The sequence below is a fragment of the Megalobrama amblycephala genome, linkage group LG7 (assembly GCF_018812025.1).
Source record: "Megalobrama amblycephala isolate DHTTF-2021 linkage group LG7, ASM1881202v1, whole genome shotgun sequence".
Classification (NCBI taxonomy): domain Eukaryota; kingdom Metazoa; phylum Chordata; class Actinopteri; order Cypriniformes; family Xenocyprididae; genus Megalobrama; species Megalobrama amblycephala.
Window position 1 is genome coordinate 41,665,338 of NC_063050.1, and position 24,108 is coordinate 41,689,445.

General features: G+C 35.8%; 1 protein-coding gene across 4 annotated transcripts in view; it reads right to left on the minus strand.

The window, feature by feature from the left end:
* tbc1d1 (TBC1 (tre-2/USP6, BUB2, cdc16) domain family, member 1) overlaps positions 1 to 24,108 on the minus strand; it is an 85,159-nt gene that overhangs the window by 35,172 nt on the left and 25,879 nt on the right. For 3 of the 4 annotated variants that reach the window (XM_048197498.1, XM_048197500.1, XM_048197501.1), the window contains 12 exons: positions 23,718 to 23,912; positions 16,209 to 16,298; positions 15,397 to 15,501; positions 14,871 to 15,003; positions 12,315 to 12,406; positions 11,610 to 11,720; positions 11,345 to 11,455; positions 9,803 to 9,889; positions 8,363 to 8,643; positions 5,657 to 5,755; positions 4,163 to 4,282; positions 2,579 to 2,715 (listed from right to left, as the gene is read on the minus strand). In XM_048197498.1, coding sequence (XP_048053455.1) covers positions 2,579 to 2,715; positions 4,163 to 4,282; positions 5,657 to 5,755; positions 8,363 to 8,643; positions 9,803 to 9,889; positions 11,345 to 11,455; positions 11,610 to 11,720; positions 12,315 to 12,406; positions 14,871 to 15,003; positions 15,397 to 15,501; positions 16,209 to 16,298; positions 23,718 to 23,912 — 1,561 coding nt within the window. The remainder of the gene's footprint in view (positions 1 to 2,578; positions 2,716 to 4,162; positions 4,283 to 5,656; positions 5,756 to 8,362; positions 8,644 to 9,802; positions 9,890 to 11,344; positions 11,456 to 11,609; positions 11,721 to 12,314; positions 12,407 to 14,870; positions 15,004 to 15,396; positions 15,502 to 16,208; positions 16,299 to 23,717; positions 23,913 to 24,108) is intronic. The other variant, XM_048197499.1, reaches the window with a different exon arrangement.

The window sequence follows — 24,108 nt, forward strand, 5'->3', positions numbered from 1 at the left end:
GAGTTGCAGCTCTTTCTGGCAAGTACTGAGGGCTCCTTAAATGCAACAACTATCACCCGTATTATCCATCTGCCCCTTGCGATGAGGCAGGGTGGCAAGACGCAAGCCTTTTCAAAACAAAAACAAAACAAAAAAACATCCAAGCCCGGCTAAAACATATCCAGTCTCCTAAAACCATATGGAAAAAATGTGTTATGGTCTGCAACAACCAATCGATAAAATCAATTATTATCGATAACGAAAATCATCGACAACAAATTTGATTATCGATTTGTCGCATCTGCACGCTGTGATCGGGAAACCATCAGCCAGTCACGTCGCTTTACAGTAGTGAATAGCCCATTTCTATGGAAAAAACGCATATGGAAAATTGCGTCGGACAGAGTGAGCTGCTTCGGCAAAGGTATATGATCCAAGTTGTCCGAAACATGATATAAACATCTGCTTTATATTTATTTATTAGCGCTTCAAACAAAAGCATAAGGATTTACTGCATCTTGCCCAGATGTATGTGCTGTTTAATGCCTTTAAAATGCATTTTCCTCAGCGCACAACATACATTTTATGGTTATATCCTTATCTGTAAATGTTAGAAAGTCCAGCAAGTATTTCCATTTTGCTTATTCTGACAACAAGTGTCTTGTTAAACTTCACAGACAATGAATGAGCGCCGGTAGGCACATGCATGTCAAACAGATGAAGTGCAGTAGAAAAGGAGTGCAATAATTCTGACTAAAATACACATTTTGCTAAAATACTTTTTGCTAGAAATGAAGTGTAGGTTTAAAAATATACATGTAACACAAGTAATACAATTTATGAGAGCAGTAAAAGTAAAGGCACTACTGTTGATATAATTTTAATTAAAAGTTATTTTTAACGTATAATAATTTTTTGATTTTTCTATAACCAACAGCTAAATCGATTATTCAAAAAAATTGATAGTGACAGACCTAGTCTGAAGAGACCAAGACCAAAATTCTGAAAGGTATGTTTGCCGCAAAAACAACATAGCACCTCAGCAAAAGAACAACATAACCGTGGTGTAGCATGGTGGTGGCAGCACCATTTTTTGGGGTTGCTCTTCTTCAGCTGGAAAAATGGGGCTTTAGTGAAGGTAGAGGGAATCATTTTCAGCACGACAATGACCCAAAACACACACCCGTAAGACTTTCATTCATCTTCAGAACCCAAATGAAGACCTTTTTAAATGACAGAATGCTTTCGGATTTCCTTCCATAGACTGCCTTTGCAACTGAAACTTTGATGCTTCAAAAAGTTCATAAAGAGATCGTAAAACGAATCCATATGAATTGAGTGGTTTAGTCCAAATTTTCTGAAGAGACACGATCGCTTTATATGATGAACAGAGTTAATTTAGGCTTTTACTCACATATAAACATTGATCAGCGAACATAAACAGAAGCTCAACCTAACCTAAATGATGCACAAGAACAACCATCAAACGTGATGCGTAACGCACAAGAATGAACCTCATTGGTTACGCAACACGTTTGAGCTTCCGGAAGCGGTTCTCGTGCGTCATTCAGGTTATGTTGAGCTTCTGCTTATGTTCACTGATCAATGTGAGTAATATATGCGAGTAAAAGCCTAAATTAGATCTGTTCGATCCATAAATGAACGAAACGGGTTTGGAACGACATGAGGGTGAGTAATTAATGACAGAATTTTCATTTTGGGGTGAACTAAAGCTTTAAGGTCTACATTGATGGCCATTCTTAAAAAAAAAAGTGACATGAAGCCAATATTCACACAGCAGTGAATATTGAACAAACACACACCGCGAACCCCATTTTTGCTACGGCACCTCAGTTGTGGGTAATGACAGTGGAAGAGAAAGCTGTTCATTCACTCCCCCTTGCCGGTACTGAGACTCGAACCCACGACCTTCAGGTTACAAGTCCGACTTATTCATTAGGCCACAACTGCCACCAAACAGATGGGTCAATAATACACTTGGCCTTTTTAACAACAGCACTGGGTTTTAACAACTGTTAAACTGTTATACAGCCCACAGGTTTAACAGATGTTACAACTGTTAAACCCATGCTTTACGTCACCATAACTTGCAGGCATTTAAAGTTTTGGGCCTATGAAGTTAAACAAGTTTGGATAATTAATGATAATTTCTTTAATTCACACTCACACACACCTGAAGGGCGTTATGACATCCGGATCAACATTTACTGTGATATACTGCCAAATTTAATGAGCTACCAACTTCAAAATAACAGACTTGATTTGCTCTTTTGGCAGTTCAAGAAAAAAAAGACAAAACAGGTCAAGAAAACAAGAAAAGCGAGGGAAATTAAGAGAGTTATAATCAATGTAATTACGCTTCTCTGCCAAAAGAAACATCAAGTCCAAGTAGGCTGTCAGCTGTCAAACTCACCCACATGAGTTCCTTTAAGCATCATTAAGAGCAAGAGCACCACCTGGAGGACACCAACAGCAACCGTAGCATGTAGAGGCACTTACTGCACTGTACACTGTTAAGTGTAGTTGATAATGGTGATGTTTGATGTAACCTACATGATGTATTTAAGTAGGGTATTACCTTTGGTGTCTGAGCCTTTCTGTGGTGTGGCGACTCTTAAGAAGATCTGTTGTCTCCAGGAGTGTCTACGGCTACGTAACGGACTGTCATCCCCAACGACACACATTGCACCAGGACTGGACAGGGCTGCCACATCACTACACACACACAGAAATACATAAGCATAGGCATTCATTCACAAATATAATCAAATACAGACAGACAGAAGTGAAGGGAGTCACAGACTTCTGTAAGAGTAAAAACAGCATATTTAATTTGATATGAAAGCCCATTCCACAAAACCAAACACAATTTCAAATCTGTTAAAGGTGCCCTAGAACCAGTTTTCACAAGATGTAATATAAGTCTAAGGTGTCCCCTGAATGTGTCTGTGAAGTTTCAGCTCAAAAATACCCCATAGATTTTTTTTAATTAATTTTTTTAACTGCCTATTTTGGGGCATCATTAACTATGCACCGTTTTAGCACGGCCCCTTTAAATCACGTGCTCTCTGCCCCCCGAGCTCTCGACTATAATACAGTGTATTTACAAAGTTCACACAGCTAATATAACCCTCAAATGGATCTTTACAAGATGTTCGTCATGCATACTGCATGCATGCGTCGGGTCATGTGAGTATAGTATTTATTTTGATGTTTACATTTGATTCTGAACGAGTTTGATAGTGCTCTGTGGCTAACGGGCTAACATTACACACTATTGGAGAGATTTATAAAGAATGAAGTTGTGTTTATGAATTATACAGACTACAAGTGTTTAAAAATGAAAATAGCGACGGCTCTCTCGTCTCCGTTAATACAGTAAGAAACGATGGTAACTTTAACCACATTTAACAGTACATTAGCAACATGCTAACGAAACATTTAGAAGGACAATTCACAAATATCATTAAAATTATCATGATATCATGGATCATGTCAGTTATTATTGCTCCATCTGCCATTTTTCGCTGTTGTTCTAGTTTGCTTACCTAGTCTGATAATTCAGCTGTGCACAGATCCAGACGTTAATACTGGCTGCCCTTGTGTAATGCCTTGAACATTAGCTGGCATATACAAATATTGGGGGTGTACATATTAATGATCCTGACTGTTACGTAACAGTCGGTGTTATGTCGAGATTCGCCTGTTTTTCAGAGGTCTTTTAAACAAATGAGATTTACACAAGAAGGAGGAAACAATGGTGTTTGAGACTCACTGTATGTCATTTCCATGTACTGAACTCTTGTTATTCAACTATGCCAAGGTAAATTCAATTTTTGATTCTAGGGCACCTTTAAAAAGCAATCGTAGACCAACTCATTACTAGCAATAGGCATTTTGAGTAATTTTGCAATTCTTGATTTTTTAAAAAACAAACGAAAAGAAACCGACATACATTAACAAAAACTTAGCTGCAGAACAAGTACTCGATTAGTTGACTTCCTGTGCACATCCTGATTTATTACAAGAAAATGTATTCTTTATTCACTCCTATGAGTCTTTATCCACATCTGCCTCTGTGGCAGGTGCAGAAAAAGAACAGAGATGGAAGACAGAAAAATGGAAAGATGGACTGGCAGAATGTGAAGAAGAAATCGAGTACCTCTTCCTCTGAGAGTCACAGGTATCATCACTCTCCACTACAGGGGCCAGAAATTTGAGGAAATTTGGAACAGAGGAGGAGGAGTGTAATCTCGCTCTAAAGCCACTCAGCCCTGATGGACTGAGAGATAGAGCGTGAGAAAGAGAGAGAGCCACAGAGTAAAGGAGTGAGACAGAGAGTCACTGAAACCAGCACACAAAAGGGAAATCTGTCTTGCTCTTGTTGGAGCAAAATTGAGAACACACTGGGGTGAATTCACATTTGTGCTAAATGTGATGGGCAAAACCCTGTGGTTTATTCATATAATAATTAATTTATTATTAATATAATATACTTCTGTAATAATCCTGAAAAGTGTTGTTATTGTTACTTAAAACTAAAAATTGTGTTCGTTAAATGAAATGAAGCTCAAATAAAATAAAATATTAATATTATAATTAAATTTTGCTATGCCTCACTGAAATAAGTTTAAGGACTAAAATTACAAAAAAAATAAATAAAGCTAAATATAAATATTAAAAAAAAGTAATAAAAATGCACAAAGTTATTAAAACTTACACTAAAGTGAAAAATAAAAATATAAAAAATAAAATAAAAATACAAAATAAATAATAAATACTAAAAACGTATATAAATTATACTAAAATAACACTGTAATAATGCTGTTTTTGAATTAAAAATTATATTCCCAGTACTGGGACTTTATTTTATCCACCAGAATTGACTGGATTGTGGAAAGTGGGTGTTAAACACTATAATAATAAATTAATTAATAAATTATGTTGGTAAAATGACTGATTTGAATTTTTACTGTTTTTATTTTTTTATGTTTAGACAAAATAGTATCAAATTTAATTTTGGCTATTTATCGGTTATCGGCCATAACATGTAAATAATAATTGGTTTATCACTATTTTTATAGAGATTTTTATATTGACGCAATCCTAATCTTTTGCAGAAAGATTATAAAGAAAAACACAAACTGATCAACCATTGAAAGTACACTAAAATAAATAAGGGGTAATTTTGACATTATGTTGACTTTGAGTCATTTAAATTGACGTTATTTTGGGGCAAATCTAGCTCTATGCAAATGAGCCTCATTACAGAATGCAAACAACAGCATTTTTTTTGCCTGATGCAATTAATGCCTACAGAAAACTGACAGTATTTTATTTGAAAGGGATGTTGTGTAATTTCTATTGATCGGGCCGCAATACTGATTAAGAAGAGAGGACTAACAGGTCACATCATGGTAGTCTCCTGCGTCCTCAACAACACAGCACTCAGAAACAGCCTGTAAGTGCAGTTAATTTTGAGTGAAATCCCCCATTGTGTTTTCACAATCTTTTACACAGAAAGCTCAGAAAATTAAGAGAAAAGAAAAACCGACAATAAATCAATTTTATGGGGAAAAAAGCACCCTGACCTGTTTGTGAATGAGAGTAAAGCAGAGAGACGACACATAGACACACACACACACACACACCTCACCTCCGCTTGAGGGGCCGGGTGGAAAGATCAAGAGCAAAAGTATGAGGCCTCAACGGCCGCTGACACACGGGAGAGGAAGAAGCCAGAGGGGAGGAAGGACTGATGGAAATACAGAAAGGATGGAAAAGATAAAGGAGGGTGCAAAGGGATACAAAAGCAGAGATACACAGAATGAAAAAAAGTGGAACACACAATGAACTGAATTCACATTACAGACTAAGAAATGTGATGATGTAAGAACAGGAAACTTCCACACAACCCCACAGTAACTGACTGATAAAAGTCTGTCACTGGTGATGACAGAATTTACATATAAACAGACTCTGCATTTAACAAATGTTGTACATACCTGTACATGTAAAAAATTCAAAAATTCAACTTTTAATTATGTTTGAATTATGTCACAGAAATTATGAATTTGCAATTGGTGATTTTTTCCACATTTTGTTTTCACAGTAGGGCTGCACTATATATAGAAATTATTGAAATATTGCCAATGTACATATCACAATATGCATACTGCAAGGGCTTGTGATAACTCAATGATTTTGATACTTCAAAAAGTTATATAGGGTGATAATAAACCCCAACTGTGTGTGTGTGTGTGTGTGTGTGTGTGTGTGTGTGTGTGTGTGTGTGTGTGTGTGTGTGTGTGTGTGCGTGTGCGTAAAAAAACTAAACTGTTAGAGGGGCGACGAATATGAAATGCTCATGTTCCCACAGCGGTGTCTCAAGGGGCTTGCACATACCACATCTTTAAAATTCAAACACATTGTTTTCTATGAGTACACACACAAGTGCTATGACTCTGGAGGCTGTTATTAATGCACATATTGACTTCACCCTAGCTTAGAAGATTTTTCTATAAAATGTTTGTTGTATGGCTAGAGTAAAGTCTAACAAAGTCTATGTAAAAATGTAATATAGATTACACTTTTTGCAATGTTTTTTTTTTGTCAAACACTAGGGGTGTGACGAGATCTCGTGTCACGAGATCTCGCGAGACTAAAATGTGACTAGATTTCTTGTCGAGGCGAAAAGTAGTCTTGTGATATTGCCATGACAGAGTGTTAGGATGATTAGGAAAGAATATACCACCGCTACCTTTACCTTCCTGTCGTTTTTCTTTGTATTTAAATAAAAAACATTTAATTCAGTTGGATAACGGTCGCCGCCGCTCCATATTCACAGAGTTACGCGCGATCGCTGAAAGTGAAAGTAAACGTGAGCGCGCATTCAAACGTGATTTCAATACCCTGCATTTTGAAAGCGGCTCCCTGATGCATGCAAATATCTCTCAATATGAAAGCTATCTTAGGCTGGGCAGTGTAGTTGTAACCATCTCTTAGCTCTGTATCAAAGAAAAATTTGGTCTTATTTGCGCTTTGAATATTGAGAGAGTGTGATTATGGTTGCACTTGTAAAGTGTTACCATAAAAATGAACAACAGTTTTCTCTTAATAAGCACAAACAATAAGGTTTCATTTGTTAACATTAGTTTATGCACTGTGAACTATCATGAACTAACAATGAATGACTATTAAATAACATAAAGATTAATAAATACTGTAGCAAATATATTGCTCATTGTTAGTTGATGTTGGTTAATACATTAATGTTAATAAATGAGACCTTATTGTAAAGTGTTACCATTTTTATTTATACTGTTTTTATTATATGATCAGTTTGTGGAATGGAGTTCAGTTAGGAGGTCAAAAGTTGTAGAAGCTCATAAATCATGTACAGTAAGATCTGAAGACTGAAAATAGTGTGCAAAAATCTTGTCTCGTCTCGTGAACTCAATCTCAAGTCTCGTCTCGTCTCGTGAGATACCTGTCTCGTCACACCCCTATCAAACACCAATCTTCAAACTTATTTGGCCTGTTTACACCTGGTTGACTTCATGCGCTTTTACTGTTCGTTAAAAAAAAAATATGTTTAAATCTCTTCCATTTACACTTGACCACATAAGTGTGTCTCTGCAAAACAAATATAAATCCGATCTTCAATTCCCGCACTATATGCGTGTTGCAGTAGCGCTGTCGTATCTGACTACCGGGAGCCGGTAGCCTATAACATGCTCTCACATTTATTTTGGGAGGAGTAAAATTTACAAAAAAAAAATTTCCCTAAGAACCCAGCATGAACAGTGGATAAAGTTTGTTTTTCTGGGGCAGCAACAGAGTTGTGCACATATGTTTGTTTGTTCCCGGGATTTCGGTGATGAATGCTTTGTAAACAAGTCCCAGTTCGGCGCTGGATTTGCAGATCGCGGGTGGTGAGTAAAGCTGCATCAGATGTCGGTGTTTTGTTGGCAATCGGCGCGCAAATGCATAAAATGTAAACAACACGAACGTTTATTTTCCCTTTTTATTTATAATGATGTCACAGTTTGCAGACGATCTCTACGCAAAAATTGCGCGTGCTCCTGACTCTTTAGCTCTGCACACGGCAGGCACGCCTCCAGGAGCTCGGCTTTTTTAGGAAAGAATCGGTACAGCGTATCTATCTTTTATAAATATGATAAAACTAAAGACTTTTCAGAGATATGACTGATGAAATATTACTCTATATGTACTCAACATTAACATGAGATTGGCAGAAACTGTGTGTGATACCCCCCTTTAAATTTCATTCTACAGACACAAACTAAACCTATGTACAATAATCAAAAGAATCAGCTAGCACACACACACACTGTCTCACTTGCTCTGGTGTGGAGAGTCTGTGCTGACGGAGTAGTGTCGGACCAGTTTGGGCTTGGTGGCGGCAGTAGGTTGAAGAGGAGGGAGGTTTGGCTCAGAGGACAACAGCATGGGGGAGTGACTAATTGTGCTTGCACGTCTCCTGAAACCCTGAGGCGGGCTCTCAGGATCCTCCTGACCTCTCGCTGAGTCTTCTAGACGCTTCAGATCCCCTGTGGAATTGTGAGAGCGGAGTGGACTGGAGGTTAGGAGAGAGCAGAGGGGCTCCACCAGTGATGTTTCCTTAAAAAACAAAACAGAAAATGTCAACTCTGATGGAATAAATCATTCTTGAAACCTTTTAAAGACGGTAAGTTCATGTGAGTTATTATAACTGTTAGAGGAAAAGACATTTTATATGACAGATAGCTTTAGCTCTAAAATCGCTGAAATACAAAGTTGTAAAACAGTATTGTGGTTATTAGCACTTACAAATTCAATTATTTATTGTGCACTTAGTCATACTGCTGTTGACACCATTATATAAAAGCATTAAGTTCCTCAAAGATGCTATGGTTAAAGGGATAGTTGACCCAAAAATTTAAATTCTGTCATAATTAACCTGCCCTCATGTCATTTCAAACCTGTATGTATTTTTTTGTTCTGTTGCACACAAAAGAAGATATTTTGAAGAATGCGGATAACCAAATAATGTTGGTTCCCATTTGCTTCCATTGTATTTTTGGCCATACAATGGACGTCAATTCCAAACATACTTCAAAATGCCTTCTCTTGTAATGACAGAATTTTCATTTTTGGGTGAACTATCCCTTTAAATATAGACTAATAAGCTGCTAACCATAAAATAATCAGAATAATAGACTGGCAGGTTTTTTTTTAATTACTAAGAATTAATTTTATATAGAAAAGATTCATTAAATTGATCAAAAATGAAAGTAAAGCCATTAATAAGGTTACAAAAGTTTTCTATTTCAAATAAACACTTCTTTTGAACTTTCTATTCAGCAAAGAATCCTGATAAAAAAGTTTACAGTTACAGTTTCCACAAAAATATTAAGTGGCACAACGTTTTTTAACACCAATAAAAATAAGAAATGCAGCAAATCAGCATATTAGAATGATATCTGAAGGATCATGGGACACTGAAGACTGGAGTTATGCTGCTGAAAGATTTTTCATTGAAAGACTAGATTTTTCATAGATGCAAGCCATGAAACAAGGATTGCAAATTTTATCTGTTTCTGTTCTTTTGCCAAGAAAATGGCCAAATATTGGTATATATATATATATATATATATATATATATATATATATATATATATATATATATATATATATTGCTTAATTTTACTTCCTCAACAAAATCACAAATTTATTGTGGATACTCAAAATATTGTCCAGTCCAATGACAGAAAATATATTGATAATGTGAGTGTTGTACCTGATATGTGCTGTTCAGTGTGGTGGAGCTGGAGGAGTTGCTCTCTCCTTCATTGTTCTCCCTCTGGGATTTGGACTTGTTGCCGCCCTATTACATGGAGACATACATTTTTCCATAAATTATGTTTTTATGGAACTTTTATAGTTAAGTGGTTAGTTCACCCAAAAATGAAAATTCTGTCATTAATGACTCACCCTCATGTCGTCCCAAACCCGTAAGACCTTCGTTCATCTTCGGAACACAAATTAAGATATTTCTGATTAAATCCAAGAGTTAACCACCACTTTCAAGGTCCAAAAAGGTACTAAAGACATCATTAAAATAGTCCATGTGACTACAGTGGTTCAACCTTAATTTTATGAAGTGATGAGAATACTTTTTGTGCAAAAAATCCAAACAAAAATAACGACTTTATTCAACAATCATGTCATTCTCCTACGCTGTTTACAGCAAAGACTATAGAATAACACAAGACGTGTCACTTGTATTGTTTTGAATGGGAGAAAGTGTAACGCGCAATATGGCGGAAAAGTCTGCCTTCTAAATAAGAGCCAGTCGCCGACTGGTAAAGTCATCGCATCACTTCAGCGGCCGTTAGAATCACCGGTTTCTATAGAAACAGTCAGACGCGCGCCTCCGAAGAGACGCGCATTTAGGTCTGCGCATGCGCATTAGCTTGATCCAGCCTGAAAAATACAGTTTTTTTGTCATGATTCGAGCGTTTAGAAACTAAATTTATGAGCCGGTTGTTGTTAGATTTCATTGGTGATTTCAAATATGAAATTTAATCGTAAGGTTGGCGAACAGTTTTGGAGAATTTGATGTTTCCCCATTCAAAGAGATTGCATGATGCCCAGGATGCCCGAGAGGCGTTTCAAAGATGGCCGCTGAGTGAAATGACTTGTCTTAAAGGGACTTTGTTTACATTCATCGCTTCCAGGTTCTACGTCAGAATGCCGGCTCAGTATTGGCCGACGCTGTTCACATGAGCAGCACAATGCATGTGTGTGATGCTGATGCAGGAGCCGGCCAATAGTGAGTCAGTGTTCTGGCGTAGAACCTGGAAGCACTGAAAGTAAACAGCATAGGAGAATGACACCGAAGAGAAGATATTGTTGAATAAAGTCGTTATTTTTGTTTTGATTTCATAAAATTAAGGTTGAACCACTGGAGTCACTAAAGTCTTTAGTACCTTTCTGGACCTTGAAAGCGGTGATTATATTTCTGTCTATGGACGAGTCAGAGAGCTCTCTGATTTCATCCAAAATTTCTTAATTTGTGTTCTGAAGACGAACAAATGTCTTATAGGTTTGGAATGACTTGAGGGTGAGTAATTAATGACAGAATTTTTATTTTTGGGTGAACTAACCCTTTAAGTTCTTTTGTTCATTTTGGACCTATACTGAAGCTACAGCACATATCTTGCTACACACTGTAAGTCCCATACAAGGACTGCATTCCTTGAATGTTAGATGCACATACTGTAAAAACTGTAGAAGGGGGCCAAAACATTCAAAAATAATTGTAAAAATGCTTGCGTACCTTCCAGATCCCTTCCAGTGATTCAGTGAGGGACCTTTTTGCTCTAGTCTTGAACTCTTCCAGACGCACACGACTGGAACTCACACTGCTATCAACATTAACAGCAACCTCCTGAGAAGTCAAACACATACATGTATACAGTATCGCATACGGACAGGCATTCACACCAAATACTCCAAGATCCCAGCTCTGATATTCAAGTTTAAAACAGACTAATAAAATGGGAGTGTTCATATAGATCTTAATTAATTAAATGGAGGTGTACTTTTTTTGTTTGTCCGTTGTGTGTGTGTGTCTTTTGTCTGTCCTCATACAGTCGTCTTAGACATGCCACAACCAACTCATTCTCTTCCTGATCCGACTTAGGCCTGGCTTTCTGTTCAAACACACAAACAAAGGTTTTATTTCTCCAAATTCCCACAAGGTGGCATCAGCGATCTTACAAAACACAATCATGCTCAGTGGGAAATGTGACCAATAGAGAGCAGAAGGAATTTACTCATTTATTACACTGTTTACACAAAAACACAAATTTCAGCTAGTCTGAGCATTTTAAGGTGACAAAAAATATTACATATATAAAAATTATGTAAAAACAGGGAATATTTAAATAAATTATATTATAATCAATATTGTAAAGACAACTGTCTGTTTGTTGAACCCTCAAAGCTGATATTAAATTAAAACCATTATCTAAAAGTAAAGGAGAAAAACAGTTAATGCTTTGAGGATATGGGTCCGTTTATCAGGTTGATAAATATTCAGTCATTCAGGTTGACTGTGGTTTCAGGATGCAAGACTAGTGGACCAACTGGTTTAATTTATACCAGTCACACCCTCTGAACAGAAAAACACACATTCCTTGAATGCCTCACTTAAAGGATTTGACACACACTGCTAATCCAAAGAACCAGGGAGCTAAAACGTATTTGTGTAGTGTTATAGCGGTTTTAAAATTGAAATAACTCACCATGGTGCTCTCAAACACAGCTGCCTGCTCCTGATTATCCAGACCTGCCAAATGCTTCTGCAGTTCCAACTTAGCTTTGGATGGATGTAGACCTGCACATAAACACAGTGTCATGCCATGCACTTGTGAAGCCCGCAGAACTCTGAAATGAAATCTGGGAATTGAAAATCTGTTCTAACCTCCTAATTCATGTTCTGAATAAACAATTTTTCAATTCTGCCATTATTATGGTTAAGTTGGGGTGTGTATAATGAATAGTTAGCTTAAAAACTAAAATTCTGTCATAATTAACCCAAATTTAATTCCAAACCGGTGTGATTTTCTTTCTTCATAGGAGCACAAAAGGGGATAATGTATTTAACCCTTGTGCGGTCTTCGGGGTCTTTTTGACCCGCAAATGATGTTTGCTCAAATAAAAAAAAAAAGTTCTCTTTGTCCAAATGGCATGAGACTTTGTACGGTGGTTAATACTTTTAAGATCTACAAATAAAAAAAAAATTGGAGTGATATCTTGTTTTTATGTTAATGTAAAAAAAAAAGTTACGTTTGTGGTCTTTGGGGTCTTTGGAGACAACAAAATGTAATTTTGTAAAAATATAATACATTTTTTAAAAACCAATGTAATTTTACTCTGTTTATTAATGTTTTTTCTCAACATTTGTGCAGTTTTTGGAGGATTCATGATATCTTTTAAATTTATATAAATAAATTAAAAAATATTTTTTGAAATAGGTTTTTATGCATGAACAGCTTTTTATGTAAAATTCACTTTATAAAAGGCCCAGATTTCTAACTTTCATTCATGTCGATAACATGGATAATTCGACATGGTTTAGTGTAAGATTTTTGCCCATCTTTTGAAAAATGCAGTTTTAAAAGTAAAAAAACTATCACTTTTACCAGTAGATGGCTGCAGAGCTCCACTATTTGCTATGTGCTATTTGAATGACTGAAAGACATCTTTTCACAAGTTTTTTTTCAGTTGGATTCATATCTAAATGTTATGAAATCACAATTATAACAATAAAAATTACTTTGTCAAAGTTTAGCATTTTTTGTGCAGGGCAAAATCAGTTTTTCAATAATAATTTTATAATAAAAATAATAAAATAATAAAATAAATAATTTTTATTTTTGTGTGCGCGCATGTGTGTGTGAGCATGTTTATTTTGTGTTGGGAATGTTTTTTGCATTTTTGGAAGTGTGCCACTTCATTTCTGTCTGTGTGTGTTGTGCGTTGTTTCTGATTTTGAGAATGGATTTTGTCCAGTTTCTAAGTGGGGTCTCTGTGGGTTACATTATTGATGATATTATTGAAAAACTGATTTTTTTCAGTACAAAAAATGCTAAACTTTCACAAAAAGTAATTTTTATTGTTATAATTGTGATTTCATAACATTTAGATATGAATCCAACTGAAATAAACTTGTGAAAAGACATCTTTCAGTCTTTCAAATAGCACATAGCAAATAGTGGAGCTCTGCAGACATCTACTGGTAAAAATGTTAGTTTTTTTACTTTTATAACTGCATTTTCCAAAAGATGGGCAAAAATCTTACACTAAACCATGTCAAATTATCCATGTTATCCACATGAATGAAAGTTAGAAATCTGGGCCTTTTATAAAGTGAATTTTACATAAAAAGCTGCTTTTGCATAAAAACCTATTTAAAAAAAAATATTTTTACATTTATTTATATCAATTTAAAAGATATCACAAATCCTCCAAAAACTGCACAAATGTTGAGTAAAAACATTAATAAACAGAATAAAATTACAATGGTTTTAAAAAAAATATTATATTGTTACAATTGCATTTTGTTGCCGGGGTCTCCATAAAATGAAAGCATATAGTCACCAAAGGCCAAAAAGGGCAAAAAAGCATCATACTAAGAAGTACTATAAAACAGATTTATATGATTTTTATGACTTTTTTTTAGCTTCCTGAAGCTGAATGACTACATGCTACACTACAATAGATTTTTATCTTTGAAAGAAATTAATAATCAAAAGTGACAGTAAACTTACACAAAAAAAATATTACAAATAAATGCTGTTCTTTTGAACTTTTTATTAATCAAAGAATCCTGAATAAAAATGTATTACTATTTCCACAAAATATTAAGCAGCACAACTGTTTTCAACACTGATAATAAGAAATGATATTTGAGCACCAAATCAGCATATTAGAATGATTTCTGAAGGACCATGTGACTTGGTGAACATAAGGGAAAAATCTTACCACCCTCAAACCATGGTAATGTATATATTTTTATAGTATGGAAAAAGGAAAGGGAGCATTTTTTCAAACTATTTCCTTTTTGTGATTCAAGGAAAAAGGAAGTGATGGTAGAATTTTACTTGTTGGATGAACTATCCCTTTAATGTACAAGCACCCAATAAATCTGTCCCAAATAAATGTGTGTGCACTAGAAGTTTTGTTACTTGAGACTTTTGACAGGTGCAAAACATGAAAGGATACAAAAAGAGCAATGGACTGATACAGAGATAAACCATGATAGACTTGAGTGGTATGATGAACAGTAGACGTCTCACCCTCTATTCTGTCACACAGTTTGTGCAGCTGCTGCAGGGGACAGCTGTCACACTGCTGACTCTGGGTCCTACTGTTCTGCTGGAGGGCGGCCACAGAGAACGCCTGCTTTAAAGTCAACATGATCTCATCCACCTGAACATGAAAGAGTGACAATCTGAGCATTTCACTTAACAGTTTGGAAAGAGTTTAAAAAACAATAACTGCATTCCATGGAAGTATTCTGACTATTTATAGCTGTAAATCGCTTGAAGGGATTGAAATATTTCCATGAAATATTTCCAAATATTTGCAACATGTCATATCCATTTGGTTTCTGATGTGAAAGAGCACCAGTTTCTGATTCATTGTATTTTGTACATAAACAGAACAAATTAGCGTTGTTCTCTGTGTTATAACACTTTGTATTTTCATCATCATTATCAAAGGATCATCATTTTTCTGTCCTTTCTAAAGGAACTATTCTGAATACGTTCTTCAGATGGAAACAATGTTTTCATCCCTCATCTATTCATCCATGGTTCTCACCAGAGCTTCATTAGCACACTGGAAAACATAGCAAACAAACTGGCAGCCTCCACATTCCACCGACTCCCTGCATATGAAGCCAAAATGGTCTACGTGACGAATACCCTAGAGAAAGAAAGAAAGAGGAAGAGTCATAAGGGGAAAGAGCCAAGGAGCCACTTGTAATGGGTCAACTAGACAACTACACTACTGTTCAAAAGTTTGGGGTCAGTAAGATTTTTTTATTGTTTTTGAAATAAGTATCTTATGCATATCTTATACCACAACTGCATTTATTTGATCAAAAATACAATAAAAGTAATATTGTGGCAAACATTTACAATTTTCTAATATATTTTCAAATGTAATCTATTCCTGTGATTGCAAAGCTGAATTTTCAGCAGCCATTACTCATCTTCAGTGTCACATGATCCTTTAGAAATCATTCTAATATGTTGATTTGCTGCTCAAGAAACACTGCTTATTCATTATCAATTACTGACCCCAAATTTTGAATGATGGTGTATAATATAAATACTTTTTACATTGTGAACCACCCACTAACAGGCTACAGTACCTGATTTGGCATATGTTTAAATACTATGATGCAGCATGTGAATAAGAATATCTTGAAAACAGGTCTGGACAAGCGCAAAGACAATGGACTGATTTTTTTTCAGCTATGTTAATTACTCTATGAATTCAGCTAGCTTGAATTCTTGCTCAATCATGCCTGGTTGTTGATCAGATCTCTATTTGACAAAGTCATTATGTAGACAGAAGATAATTAACTGGCCACAACAACAGCTCAGCGTCAACGTGACGAAACAGACCTGAGAACAGAAGGAAATCTCTCTGAAGCTCTTCTCTATGGCCACTTTCTTAGTGTCGGGACTGACGAGAAAGATCTGAGAGCGCCCAATCTGCAACAGACAGACACACATTAATAAATTAATATGCATGTGTAGATAAAAATGATGGAGAGTGAAATTTAAGCCATTAATTATAGCTCTTCCTGAGATGCTGACCACTGTTTTACAGTGTAAACATGTCTGAAAATTCAAATCAGTGTGTGTGTGAGAGAGTTTTAGATTTCACTAAATGATCATGCACATATTTGCTCTGTGAGACTACACCTTTGTGCAACCACATATATTATTTGACCTGCCTCTAGTTTTCCTCTTTAGTACTACAGATGAGATCATAACTTCATAATTTTAGATACACTAAGCAATCATTCATCCAAGATATTCATTGGGTATTCTTTCTGCGTGCAGCCAGCAAATTTGTGTTGTCTTTGTGATGAAAGCACAGCACAGTCACTGAATAAAGTACAGGATAGGACCAAAGATAGGATCACTGACTGTTCACAACTTTAGAGAACATTAAAAACACAAGCACACACTGTGACCATTGCTTCCGCTATGGATGGTTACTCAGTTTCTAAAATAAAAAAATGACACAATAGCAAACACATCACCACACATTTGATGCGACTTCCTTACCAAAAAAAAAGAACAAACAAATAAAACTGGAACAGAGTGACCACAATGTAATTTCATAACACTGAAGCTGCTTCTGCAGGCAATTCAGTAATTATTTTAAAACTGCTAACTGTGATGCTATGCTCCTCATTGTTGCTATGTAATTTCCTGATAAGGAGCTGACAGCTTCCTGTCAGTCAGAGAAACAGGAAGTACTGATCAGATCTTGCAGTGTGCAACTTTTAATAATAAATTATACAGCACAATCCACATTTGAACTCTGTGTGCCTCTGGATCAAACTATAACAATATAAAAGTGTGTAACCCCTGTGACTCCCCATATAAATACAAACATGTTCATGTGCACCAATGAAACTACATAAAAAAAATCATGAAATAATTGGTCTAACCTAACTAGCTAATTAGAAACATCATGAAGGTACCATACAAGTTGATGTAAACAGTGTATTGTTGCTCTGCTCTGCCAGCTAAATATATCTATTTTAGAGGTCTGCTACATGACCTGAGCCCAACGGGTGCCGAAAAACTTGCGGGTTTCAGGTCTGGTTAATGTTTCATAAATAGCTTAGAAATTGAATAAAGTTGCCAAACAGTCTGCACTGCATAATTTATAGCCTAAATTAATTATGGATAATCATTATTAAAGCTACAAAAGTTCTTTAGTCAACAGCAGTGATTCATTTTCTCTGTTACCTTTGTTCTTTCATTACCTTCAATGACAGACAGCAATGGTTGCTGTCATTTTAAGAGCTGCCGCTGCTTCACATGACGCAGATTTCACACACGTCCCATTTTCTCACAGCACTTTACTTTCGTTTTAAGACTTTACTTAACTCATTCAAGGCTGCTCTTATGAGGATACTCAACAAAATGGATATTTTTGGCATTATTGTGCATTATTGATCAAGCGTGACAGAGAACTCGATTCAGGCGCACAATGGCGTGTCTTTCTGTGCGTCGTGTGTGTGACAGGACAGCGTTTGCATGAATAAGAGCGTGATCATATATTGTAATTCTAGCCAAAGGATGACAGAAAAAAGAAAAAAAATTTTAATGCATTCTCATGTCAAAGTGTCTGTAATTTTTGGTTCCAAATTTTTATCAATTTTACTGGTAGTCCACTGTATGAAAATTTTTTGGGTATAATATGTCACAGTTTACTTTATTTTGCCATCCTCACGTACATAAATGAACTTTAGTGTCCTGCACCAACTAGTAAAAATCAGAATAATTTTTGGTTTGACTGTAATATATATACAGTGGCATGAAAAAGTATGTGAACCACTTGCAGAATCTGTGAAAATGTGAATAATTTTAATAAAATAATTGAGATCATACAAAATGCATGTTATTTTTTATTTAGTACTGTCCTGAGTAAGATATTTTACATAAAAGATGTTTGCGTTTAGTTGAAGAGACAAAACAATAGCTGAATTTATTAAAATGGCCCCATTCAAAAGTTTGTGAACCATTGAATCTCAATACTGTGTGTGGTTACCTGGATGATCCACAACTGTTTTTTTGTTTTGTGATGGTTGTTAATAAGTCTCTTGTTTGTCCTGAGCAGTTAAACTGAGCTCTGTTCTTTAGAAAAATCCTCCAGATCCTGCAGATTCTTCAGTTTTCAGGGATTTTTTGCATATTTGAACCCTTTCCAGCATTGGACAACTGAGGGACTCAAACACAACTATTAAAAAAGGTTCAAACATTCACTGATGCTCCAGAAGGAAACAAGACGCATTAAGAGCCGGGGGGTGAAAACTTTTGAATTTAAATATCAAGGTAAATTGTACTTAATATTTCTTCCGGGAAACATGCAAGTATCTTCTGTTGCTTCCGAAGGGCAGTACTAAATGAAAAACATAACGATATTTAAATATAATAAGAAAAATTGTGACATTTTCATCCTGTTCAAAAGTTTTCACCCCCCAGCTCTTAATGCATCGTGTTTTCTTCTGGAGCATCAGTGAATGTTTGAACCTTTTTTAATAGTTGAGTTTGAGTCACTCAATTGTCCTCAGTGTGATAAAAATGGATCTCAAAATCCTTCAGTCACTGCTGGGAAGGGTTCAAAGAACAAACAAGAGACTCATGAACAACCATCACAAAACATAAAAACAGTCATAGATCATCAGGTAACCACACACAGTATTGAGAATCAATGGTTCAAAAACTTTTGAATGGGGTTATTTTAATAAATTCAGCTATTGTTTTGTCTTGTGAACTAAATGTAAACATCTTTTATGTAAAATATCTTGCTCAGAACAGTACTAAATAAAAAATAACATGCATTTTGTGTGATCTCACTTATTTTATTAAAATTATTCACATTTTCACAGATTCTGCAAGTGGTTCACATACTTTTTCATGCCACTGTATATATGTATGCCATTATATTTATTGATGCCATTATAATTATTATTTATTTTTTTAACTTTTGTATAAATTTATATATATATATATATATATATATATATATATATATATATATATATATATATAAAACTTATACAAAACTGTTTTGCACATGTGCTTTTGCTCACTCTTTAAGTCACAACACAGCAGACGGCAAGCAAAACACAGCATGGAAGATGAACAGGATACATGTTACTGCCAACACTGCGCAAACTTTTTTTGAAGTTTGAGTTCCAGAGGAATTTATGTGACTGTTACACCTGTTCACCTAGAAAAGTTTCATAATTGGTAAGTATGTACTTTTTATCTTTTTCTCGGTGTGCTGACTGATGAGGAAGCCACTGTGTCTTGATGAAACTGTTTGTTTACATGTATTTGTTTACTGATAGTTGCATGCAACAGCATATTGCAAAAAGGTATTTGCTGTGAGAAATGGACTGGTTCGGGCTTAAAATCTAACTGTACCAGTCGGGTCGGGTTAAACGAACTCAGATACAGGCCAGGTTTGGGTTTTAGTTTAAAGCCTGTGCAGACCTCTAGTTTGGGTTCAGTATGATTTTTATTACTTTTGCATCAAATTGATCAAAAGTGACAGTAAAGACATTTATAATATTACAAAAGATTTCTATTTAACAGGAATACATTATATTGTAAAATATATTCCAATGGTTATTTTAATTTGTAATAATATTTAACAATATTACAGGAGTACAGATTTGTGTGAAACGAAGCAGTAACGATTTTAGCACAGACTTGTTTAATGAGAATGTAAACCTGTGCTTCAGGCTACAACACTGACATACCATCGCACACTCCACTCAGGGGAGAGGAACATGGAATTCAAGTGAGAGACAGAGACAGACAGACAGAGAAAAAGAGCGACAGAAGAAGAAATAGAGAAATTGCCTCATAGTGTGACTCAAAAAATGTCCATAAAAGAGCCACATACAGATACACACCTGCACAAATGTCCATACATGCATATACATGTGTGCACACAGGGGTAAGGCATGCTGACCTCTCACACACTTACAAACGTCACAATTACCACAAGACATGTTGACAAGACCACAGAACACACACTTCAAAATGTTTAGTTGTGTGTAGTATCTCTACAGAGAAAACTATTAAGATCTTTCTTTGAAAGCTTTAGCAGATGTCCAAACAGGTTTCTGCAAGGCTTCAGAGATGTTTATGTATTATACATGTTCATGTTCATTTCAGTGCAATTTTTGGAAGAATCATATAATCTTGAATCGTGAGTTTTTCATGAACAAAGACAGCATTTCAACTAAAATCTGTTTTGTGGATTATGTTAGGAAAGGATTTTAGGATTTTATGTTGAAAAAGGTCAATGTGAAACGGATCTAGATGTGATTCACATAAGAACAAACAAAAGGGCCGGCACTAAACAAAGGCATAAAAGCTGTTGTTCTTTGTGACCCTGTGAATGCTTGGTAACCTCAGTGAAGGACTGTGTACTGCCAACTAACTCATAAGCAACACATCCCAATGCATATGTCGAGACACAGCTAAACTTATTCATTAAGTGAATTCGAAAAATATTATATGAAAGCGATCTAGCAGAAGCTAGATATTTTACTTCGTAACTTGTTAAATATGGATACATTTTTTTTTTTTACACAAACGCATTGCTTCACTTTAGAAGGCCTTTATTAACCATGTGGAGTACACATTTATGATGGATGGTTTTGGTTGGAGACACTTTCTTCAGCTCACACTCATGAACCCTGTTCACTGCCATTATAAAGCTCAGATGCGTCAGGATATTTATTAATATTTCTCAGATTGTGTTCATCAGAATGAAGAAACTCATATACACCTAGGATGGCTTGAGGGTGAGTAAAGCTTGGGCTAATTTTATTTGAAAGTGAACTAATCCTTTAACTGTGGTTATCATGATCCAAATATAGGCCTACGCTAGTATGGAAGACCAATGGTTAATTTTAGTCAGAGTATTTAAAGGTTCTCTAAGCGATCCTGGGTGGAGTAACCCTTCTGTTGACGTTCGAAGTGTTGTCAAACAAATCAGAGGCTAGCTAGACCCTCCCTCCACCTCCTCCTCCCCTCCTCCCATCCGTGCTTCCTGAAACAGTCATGAACGCGCATTTAAAATCATTCTTGTCGGTTATTGGCTGGAGCATGTTTATTATGTTTTGTGGTCCAGGCTGCACCAGTTTGTTTTTGTTGCCATTTTTGGAGCTTGTGGTGACTACAGAGACCGCGGTTTTTTTTTACAGGGTGTTCAGGGGACAGGCAGCTAGCGGATAGTGAGGAGATGTTTGCTGTATGTGACAAAAATGTTTTGGCCTAAAAACGCATGACATCGCTTAGAGGACCTTTAAATATTTAAATTTAAAAAGTCAGAATATTTAAATTTTACCATATATAAAAATTGTTACATTTTTTGCAGATGTTAATGTTCTTGTTAATGAACATAAATTTACATCTGCATCCCAGCTCAAGCTACTATTACAGTCAACTCAAGCTACTGTCAAATGTGCATTTTTAAGAGATAAGGCACATAATATTATTAATATTGTAATAATTATTAATATAAACTGTGCCGAAGATACAGTACATGCCATCAAAGTCAGGCAACACAAACCTTGTGACTTGACCTGATCCTTTAGCCCATGCAGAAACTAAAAAATGAATTTTTCTATTAAGATATTTATTCTGTTAAGAAGAAATATTGGAAAGTGTAAAGAATTCAAAAACATTAAGTATTTGTCATGTTCCGACAAAAAAAGAGTAGTTTAAAACCACAGTTAACAGTCTGGTTTCTACAATTCTCACTTAGGAGCAAAAATCCACCTTTTAACTTAAAAGAAATAAATTGTGATAATCATGATAATTATCGATATCAACTGATATGAACAATTTTATCGTGACTAGGGCTGGGTAAAAAATATCGATTTCTTGATTTTAATCGATTCTCATTTTTACGAACCGATATCGATTCTTAAATCCCAAGAATCGATTAGTCTAGTCTGTTTTCAGTTGATGAATGAGCAGAATATGTAGCGCCTCCCATCCAATAAATCGCACTAATCTTTGTGCTTTGTTACTTCTGATATGAAGCAAAGTCTTGAGGTGGTGATACACGGGGCAACTTTTTGAGCAATGTTGCGGGCAATGTAGCAGAGCAACGTTGCTTGGGCACTTTCCCATTGAGAATGAGCAACAAATTTATATCTGGATACGTTAGATCGGTCGTGGGCAATTTTTTGAGATCCTCCAATCAGAATGTTAGCAGCCGATCACGTGACCGGTTCGGAGATTTCAGAAAAAATTCAAACAAGATGGCGGCCTCTAAGCGGCAGTGGAGCGGAGAACAGGAGTGTGAACTTTTATCTTTTTACGCTAGTAAGTTGTCATGCGTCAACCCAAAACAGGGAATTTACCTCATATATTGCTTAAAATACCAACAACTGTCCGAAAGTAATGTGTGTATGCTGTAATGAAGCTATTGATTGATTTCAGTTAAATGCTAAAAAGACAGGATTTTTTCAACGTCTGTAGTAGCATAGGCTGTAGGGCGTTTGACATATGAATAGCTTTTGACGCGATCAACGTGGGTTCGAATCCGCCTTTTGCTGAACTCGCTCTTCTCCCTTTTCCTGTCACAAATCAGATCGGAAAGGCATTTATTTTTAATAAAAATGAAGAAAATATTTGAAAAGTTGAAATAAAGTGCCTAACAAGTGTTTATAATATAAAGTATTTTATATAAGTATTTATTGAGTTGGCAATAGATTTGCTCCTCTCTGATTAGTTGCTGCCAACTGTCTGTTGCCCTAATTAGTTGCCCTGTGTCTCATCAGGTTGCCCGTTGACGGCAACATTGCCCAGCAACATTGCTCAAGAAGTTGCCCCGTGTATCATCACCTTCAGATTTCAAATGACGTCCATCTTATTATGAGATTCAAAAAATAAATACCGTTTTGGTGCTGTTTAATGTGACGTGACAGATCACTTTAACCGGCGCTAAAGCGAAGCTGCAGCACGAAGCGCATGTGAACATCCTCTCCTCCACTTTAATACCAGTTACAGCGCTAAATAAACACAACTAAACATCTGAAGGTATGTTAAAATACACAGTACAACTTAGTGAAATCCGTATCATGTCTCGTGTAATAGCTTAATCAGTGTTTCAACCTCGGAAAGACGTCAATAAAACAGCTACAATACTACATCCAAAATAGAAATTGAATCGAAATCGTAATCGAATCGAATTGAAAGCATGTGAATAGTAATCGAATCGAATCCTGAAAATTGTGGCAATACCCAGCCCTAATCGTGACACATTTTTTGGGTCATATTGCCCAGCCCTATATTGACAAAACCTGTTTCCGGTGTTTATATTGGCATGTGTGAGGGAGTGTGTGTGTCACTCACCGTGAACAGCATGGTTCTGTTCTCCTGGAGGCTAGTGGGTTGGACCCCGGTGGCCCCGTCTGCTGCTCGTCGCTGGAGCTCCGGTGATAGGCCGTTCTCATCCAATGCCTGCAGAAACGGAAAACTCTGATCTCGTTTGAAAAACAGAGGTCGTTTTCCACCTCCATCTGCTCCCTCGTTTGTTCCATTGGCCATCTGGAAGTGAAAAAAAATTATCTTATAAGGACAAAACTTACTTAAAAAATATTTAACATTTCAAGATGGTCACAAGAATGGTCACTATGAAAATGGATATGATATACATATAAAAAGTAGACATTTTATATTATACAACATAATATTGCATTTATAATATAATATAATATAATATAATATAATATAATATAATATA